Source organism: Poromitra crassiceps, assembly GCF_964638095.1.
Source record: "Poromitra crassiceps genome assembly, chromosome: 2".
In the NCBI taxonomy this organism is placed as follows: Eukaryota; Metazoa; Chordata; class Actinopteri; order Beryciformes; family Melamphaidae; genus Poromitra; species Poromitra crassiceps.
Window position 1 is genome coordinate 104,306,635 of NC_139624.1, and position 8,186 is coordinate 104,314,820.

The window sequence follows — 8,186 nt, forward strand, 5'->3', positions numbered from 1 at the left end:
TCCATTTTTCAATTAAAATGAGAATTACCGTATGTAAAAATGTTCATTCCCTTTAATATCGCAATTGTACTATCGGTTGAAATAATCATAATTAGGTATTTTCTCAAAATCGTTCAACCCTATTGCTTGAATGTGCATGTATGAGAGAGAGAGACAGAGAGAGAGAGAGAGTGAGTGAGTGAGAGTGTGTGTGTGTGTCTGTGCGTGCCTGCCTGCCTGCGTGCGTGCGTGTGTGACTCTCACCATCTTCATGGGCTGTGTGAGCACGATGCCATAGAGGCGGATGAGGTTCTGGTGGCTGAGGGAGTGCATGGCGTTCACCTCTCTGATGAAGTCATCCAGACCCTCGGAGTCCAACACCCCCCCCTTCAGACACTTCACCGCTACAGACAGCTGGGGAGAGAGAGAGAGAGAGAGAGAGAGAGAGAGAGAGAGAGAGAGAGAGAGAGAGAGAGAGAGAGAGAGAGAGAGAGAGGAAACAGATGTAGAGAGGTACAGTATAGTGAGAGGGAAACATGTAGAGAGGTACAGTATAGTGAGAGGGAAAAAAACAGGTGAAAAATGCTATTCCCGCCTTTATCATCAAAACCTGGTGGTGTGGTTGTAGCGCCCCCATCAGGCCAATAAATGCTAGTCTTCAAACACAAGAACAAAGAGCCAAAATACATCATCGATCTAAGTTCCATCAGAATCAGACCAGGGGTGTCTGTGTTATCACTGAGTCACTGAGAACTGAAAAATACTATGAGGTTTTTATTTGTGCAAGTTTAGCATGAATAACTGTTACTTTTTGTCTTAGGTCTGCCTTTGTGTGTACTGTGTTCCCATCATTGTGTGTACTGTGTTCACATCATTGCAATCAGTTGATACAACTTTTTCAAATAAAAAACCTACATAATTAAATATTATTATACACATTATTCTGCTTGCCTGCCATAACACAGCCTTTCTTAGCACACAGTGGACTGAAGTAGATCCTGAAATCCCCCCACTGTATGTACTGAATTGAGAATCGATTTGGAATCGGGAATCGTCTTGAATCGAAAATCGATTTGGAAATGAATCGTGACCCCAGGAAACTGAATCGAATCGTGAGATACCCAAAGTTTCACGCCATTAATGGTTACAATTTATTAAAATGTATGTACATTGTGCTGAATTTATCTTATTCAGCAAGTTTGAACTTGCTTATTTCACCCACTTAAATATATATTTAGTCACATTTTTAGAAGGGTAAACAAGCAGCTAGTTAAGAGGTAACCATATACAGTGCACTCTTCTTATAGTGATCACCTTGAGACGCGTCAAATTGATCACTTTTAGCGGATGATCATTATAAGCGATTTTTTTCTTTTTCTTTCTTTCTCATGCAGATTACCATCTAATTGACATTTGTATATGTATTACATAAATACAGTACATATAAAGTAAAGGAATGTTATTGACTTAAAAAATCCGTACAGTAAGTTAGGCCTCCAGCTGTTTCAAACACAGCTGTCTAGTCTATTTGCACAAATTTTTATGCAAACCAAGCTCATGTTTTATATAGAGTAATATTCATAAATTAATTTGTTAAAATAATAATAATAATTTGTTAAATAATAATATAAACATAAATACAATTGTATTCCCTCTATACTGTCTCTGTGTGTCTCACCACTCTGCCGTTGGGCCCGGTCCACTCTCCTCTCCGCACCACGCCGAACGTGCCGTCTCCCAGCCGCTCCAACAGCTGCAGCTCCGCCTCCCGGATCAGGCAGGTGAGCGAGGCTCCTGGCTCGCTATTGGCTGAGTCCTGGCTGGCCGATGCCCCCTGGGGGAGGGGCAGCTGGGGGTCGGCGTCGGGTCGTTTCCCCGGAAACACCTGCTGGCCCAGGCGCAGAGACTACAGCTGAGAGTGATTCCACCTCAGACGCATAGACAACAAGCAGATGGAGAGGCAGTGTGTGTGTGTGTGTGTGTGTGTGTGTGTGTGTGTGTTTGTGTGTGTACCAAGGTTATTATAGTTCACTGAAACTAAACTAAAACGAGGTGTGGGAAAAACTTTCACTATGTCTCAAGTCCCCTCAGGTTCCTCATGTTTCACTGTCTAGGTCCAGCAGATCTATGTTAGTCTCCAGTCTGAGTCTTGTTTGTAATCACTCAGCTCTTTCCCATGTGTAATCACTTCCCTCTGTGTATTTAGGTTCCTGTTCACCTCTCAGTCTTTGTCTGGTCATCATCAAGTTCACGTGTGTTCTGTCCATTACCTGTCTTTATGTTACCTGTTATTTGATTAAATATACACAGCCTCCTGCTGTTGTCTGCACTTGGGTCCACACATCACACCATCTACCCACCGTGACAGCCTATTTTCTTTTCATTCAATTCATTTAATTTTCCATTTCTATCTTTAACACACACTCAGCAGCACCTACAATCTGTAGGACGTTACCCCCCCCCCCCCCCCCCCCCCTCCAATCCTCTTCGGTAGTGGCCCTAATCAGGTCTTGGTGAGATATCGCATTAATGAGCATGAAATGGGCGGTCGTGAGGTCACAGTGACCTTGAACACTTTGAACACCACAATCTAATCAGTTCATTCTTGAGTCTTGGATGGGTTTTTTTCAATATTTTATTTTCAAATTTTCCTGAAACGGAACAAGACAAACAAAACGGGTTCAGATACAGGGGCGGAAACAAAACAAAAAACAAACAAAACATGCCACAACGACACTCAATATTACAGTTGTGTAATATAATATCGTGCTACCAGCTGGATAGGGTGCTTATGTGCTTCTAGGAGATGTTGTGTAAGAGGTCAATGAGGAACTAACGGGGCAAGTCACCTGCTGCCCCTAACCTCATCGAGGTAGGCTAGAAACAGGTCCCAAATACTTAGACATTTTTTAATTGAGTTGGTCCTTAGGGACCTGAGTCTGTCCATCCTTATAACAGAGATCATGTCCGTCAACCACAGTTGGAAAGGAGGCGGAGAGGGGGACTTCCACTCTTTCAGGATACGTTTTTTGGCCACAGTTGTCCCCAGTGTCAGAGACTGTTGCACAGCCGTAGGGAAGTCCAGAGAGGTCTCCGAGCAGCCGAAGATGGCAAGTTCTGCCTCCGGCTGAAGGGTTATTTTGTAGGCCTGGCTTAGAGTACCAGTCAAATATTTTTGCTCAAAATCCCGACGAGTCCAAGTGGATGTTTGAGCCAAATTTGATTGAATTCCATCAAGATATTGTGTTAACAAGCATTGGATGGATGGACGGAGGGACGGATGGATGGACGTAAGGACAGACGGACAACCAGAAAACAAATGCCTCCGGTCATTGCTATTGCTGGCAGAGGCTTAAAAACAAAACTAAAACTTTACATTTTTAAACAATAAGAGCTCAACTGAAATGAGCAAAACCACTTGAATTGAAAACAAAAATTAAAAACAAAAAATAAATAAAAACAAATAACTGTGTTCCGGACCCTCTCTGAGATCCTGGACTGTGATATAGAACCTTACCCATTCACAGCTCTGTTTGGTGTTACAGAGGAGGAGGGACTACCAAAGTCCAAGCATGATGCTCTGTCCTTTGCCTCCCTTCTTGCGCGCCGGGTAATCTTATTCAGATGGAAAGGAGCTGCCTTGCCCATGCATTCGCAATGGCTTCGGGACCTTATGTCTTGTCTGAATTTAGAGAAAATCCACTACTCAAGCCGTGGATCAGAGGAAAGGTTCTATAGGGTCTGGGGACCGGTTCTCATATACTTCCAAACAACGGACATTATGCTGGAGCCATAGCTAGGTGTCCTTAACTTCCAACATTTACTACAGCTCATTATGTAGCCAGGCACCATTAAACTCTGTGTTTCATTGTCATATTACTTATACAAACATTATTTTGTGTGTGTATGTATGTATGTGTGTGTGTGTGTGTGTGTGTGTGTGTGTGTGTGTGTGTGTGTGTGTGTGTGTGTGTGTGTGTGTGTGTGTGTGTGTGTATATATATATACAGTATATATATATATATATATATATATATATATATATATATATATATATATATATATATATATATATATATATATATATATCTCAATGCCTTCTCTCCCTTCTCTTCCCCCCCTATTTTCTTGTATTTTTGTTGTTGTTGTTTGTTGTTTGGTTTTATTCACCTGTGTACTGCAATTTTTATTATCATATACTGCCAGCTGTTTGCAGGGGGGAGGGGGGGTAGAACATTGGTCGATCTGTAACAATGTTGCTACCACTGTGAACCAACTTGACATGTCCACTGCTCTACTGCATATGTTTCAAAATCAATAAAAAAGAATTTGGGGAAAAAAATACAAAACTATTTTAAGTCTGGTGTGTACAAGACAGACCAATGTACCTTGCTCATCCAGGACTTGCGTTTATAGAGGGCCCTCCTCCTCTTGACTGCCTCCCACAGCCTCCTCTGACCTGAACACACACAGTCATAAACGTTGAAGACAGTTCCATTTACATTTTCATTTAGCTGTCATTCTCATACAACAAGCACAAAGGTAGAATAAGCTTGAATTCCTAGATGACCAATAGTAGGACAGTAAGGAGTGCAAGGGTGAAAGCCATGGAGCCAGGATAACCGATGCAACAAATATTCACATCCCAATAATTACGTATGATAGGTGAACCACACACACAAAAAAGCAAAGGTTAAAAGGGTTAGGGACAAAAAAAGAAATTCAAACATGATTTATATTTTGAAGAAACTAGGAGGGATGATGCTCGATGAAGTCACCACTAAAGATTTTCAGTTTTCCAGGACATAAAGGTACCGGTAATGAGATTGTGAATTTGTGATATAAAAAATAATAATAATTTGTGAATTTTATTATTATTATTATTATTATTATTATTCATTGTAAAATACGTGTATAGTATCTAGTATGGTAGTGTTGTAGAATGGAATTTAATCATTCTTCTCCTGCATAAGCAACACCTCTATTGCCGAGAGTGTGAAGGTGGGCAGTTTTGAGATAAAACCATAAATGAGGCCAATGGTAGAATTAGCTAAAAGGGCGAACAAGTATTTTTTTTTTTATCTCAGTATGACTTTACAAAAATAGTAGGGGAACTGGAAGTAGAATAGAAGTAATACTGTTACTGTAGTAGCATTACTCCACAATGAATGAAAAGAGAAAATGCTGAACATTGCCTCTAAAGCTGCTGATTTGACTGCTATCTGATCTGAAACACTGAGCGGAGGTCATATTTAATTTATGAGAACCGTTTAAATTGTGCACAAAGTTCTTTTCGTTTTAACCAGATATTCAGGCTTAGAAAGTCTCTCAAGGCTTGCTCTATTTCCATCTGTCCTAGGGTTGCATAATATTGACAACATTGACAACATTGTGAGAATTTCTGTTGCTGTGATGAAAACATTATTCCCATAAATTGTCAAGGGGAAAAAAGTAAAACAACAATGGAATTTACAGTCACCAATATCTCAATTATTATCAGTGCATTTGCAATATGTACTACCCAATGCTGTGTACTAGTACATGTACTGTACTGTATAGTTAATTTTGAAAGCAAATTTTGATTGAGTTTTAGTCAAAGTCTTTTGACTAAAATGCCATTTAGTTTTAGTCATAGTATTTCAGTCATCTGAAATGTTTAGTTTTAACCGACTAAATATAATACGATTTTAGTGGACTAAATCTACCGTAGATTTAGTAAACTAAAATCTAACAGGCTTAGTTAAATGTAATGCATTACTTTTTATTTTTTTAAGCTATGATGTATTTATTGTACTGTTGCTTTTTCCACTGTCAAATCAAATCAAATCAATTTCAATCAATTTCTAAACTCATTGGAAAGATCTATTAATCTGTCAGTATGTAATGGTATTTAGGTTTGAATAAGCAATTCAGGCACAGATTTAACTGTTTAACGTCTTCTTTTTCTCTTCTGATTGGATCTCTTCTCAATTCATCCCTCCCTAACATTTTTGTTGAAATTAATACTTGTATATTATGTACTACACCACCTATTCCCAACCTGTGGGACGGAGACCAATGGTGGGCTGCGAAGGTATTGTAAGTGGGCCGGCAAATCATTTGCGAACTATTACGATCTTCATGGGGGGGAAATGTAATTATGATTATTATGATTATTATGATTATTATGTACATATGATTATATTTCAATCATGAGAGGCCAGTTGGTAGGATTTAACAAACTTTATTTAGCAATCGGCATGCATGGCAAATACTTTGGCGCATGCCTCCATTGGCCAGTGGCGCTGCTCTTGAGGCAAGAGGAGGGCATCTCAGATATGTTGCAAAACAACGCTTCAGAGGACGGCTTCAGGGGAGATGGACTGCCGTGAAGCTAGCTGCTGCTATGATCGGCCAGAGAGAGAGAGGTGACGTAGAACCCTTGCTATATATACGAGAATGAACTGACGTCATATCTGACGTCATTGCAGACGTCATACTTGGACTTTGACTGACCACGTCATACTAGAACTTGACTGACGTCACGGGATGATCAGGTTATGCATGTGTGGCCTTCTGCTTGAAATTTGGTCTGGAGACCTCACATGTAGTGTATATGCATTTCTCTATTGTTGAATGATACATTGTTTAATTTGTAATCAATTATTCATTCATTAGACTATTGCAGAAAGCCCTTCACTTTTAGTTTCTGATTTCTGTGTGGTGCTGATGGACAGCTCCTTTTATTGTTAAAATAAAGAGTGCATTTGGCCTCCGTACTGTTTACAGTCGGATGTGGATTTTCAAAGGATGGGAACTGCTGTACTATACTACTACTACTATACATAATGCCCTGCAAAACACTGTAGGGAGTAAATGGGAGCAGTGGGACCTACCGGGACGTCCCATGCCGATCTTCTCCAGGTCCTCATTTTTGACATAGTCGAAGTGGGAGAGGCGCGTGACGTTCAGCTCGTCACGGAGCCGTAGGAAGTACTGCTGCAGTTGCACATCTGTCAGCAGTTCCGCCAGCCACTCTGTGCCCTCCTCACACTGCATCTACACACACAAACACACACACACACACACACACACACACACACACACACACACACACACACACACACACACACACACACACACACACACACACACACACACTTGTATCACTATACTTGTAAGGACCTTCATTGGCTACATTTATAGAGATTCAAAGTCACCGCCTACTTCCTGCTTCAGCTACGATCCAGCCTTGGAAAAAATATGAATGATGAACGTCGAGAGAGAATACTTTTTTTGATCCCGTTTGAATTGTGCCAAGTCCACATGTACATTTTGTCAATTTAAAGGATAACATCAAGAAAGTCGCAGTTTGTGGTAAAACTGAAACGTAACGTTTTGTTTTGTATGAAACCGCTCAATCAACTCATCTCTCGTCTCGCACAATATACATCCTTTTTTCTTTATTCTTTATACTGCGGACTGCAGACATAGTGAGGCCATGTGTCATATGCAGAAATTCTCTGATGACACTGCTCTTATTGGTCTCATCAACAAAGGTGACGATCGGGCCTATAAAAAGGAGATTGATTTATTTGTTTCCTGGTGTGATGACAATTTCTTACTGCTCAATGTTGAAAAGACCAAAGAGCTAGTTATTGATTTTGGGAGGAAGAAGGCAGAAGTCTCCCCTGTCATAATTAAAGGGTTGGAGGTAGAAATAGTCCAGTCTTATAAGTATCTCGGTGTCCACCTGGACAGTAAGCTGGACTGGAAGAAGAACACAGATTCTGTGTTCAAGAAGGCCCAGTCTCGACTTTTCCACTTGAGGAAGCTTAGATCGTTCGACATCAGCAGGTCACTTCTTCATGTGTTCTACCAAGGTATCCTAGCTAGTGTCCTTTTCTATGCTGTGCTGTGCTGGGGGGGCAGCCTCACTGTCATGGACAGAAATAGGATAAACAAAATGATTAAAAAGGCTGGCTCAGTGATTGGCCTTCCCCCTGATTCCTTGGAGATGATTATAGCCAAGAGAACAAGGAGAAAACTGAACTCTATTCTTTCTTTTGAAGGACATCCTTTGTATAATGTATTTGATGCTCTCTGATCGTTTAGTGATAGACTTTTGATGCCTCGGTGCTCTACTGAGCGATTTAGAAGATCCTTTGTTCCTGCTGCTGTAAAATTATTTAATGAACATTGCTAGCTCTGCACTGTGAGGCTCTCTT

The 8,186-nt window shown here is 40.6% G+C and overlaps 1 protein-coding gene across 1 annotated transcript in view; it reads right to left on the reverse strand.

Annotated features, from left to right (window-relative positions):
- tnk2a (tyrosine kinase, non-receptor, 2a) overlaps positions 1–7,017 on the reverse strand; it is a gene marked incomplete at both ends in the record, with an annotated part of 29,462 nt that extends 22,445 nt beyond the window's left edge. Inside the window, 4 exon segments of the mRNA XM_083654457.1 lie at positions 244–393; positions 1,658–1,864; positions 4,368–4,438; positions 6,855–7,017. Coding sequence (XP_083510583.1) covers positions 244–393; positions 1,658–1,864; positions 4,368–4,438; positions 6,855–7,017 — 591 coding nt within the window.
- Positions 7,018–8,186: the final 1,169 nt, after the last annotated feature.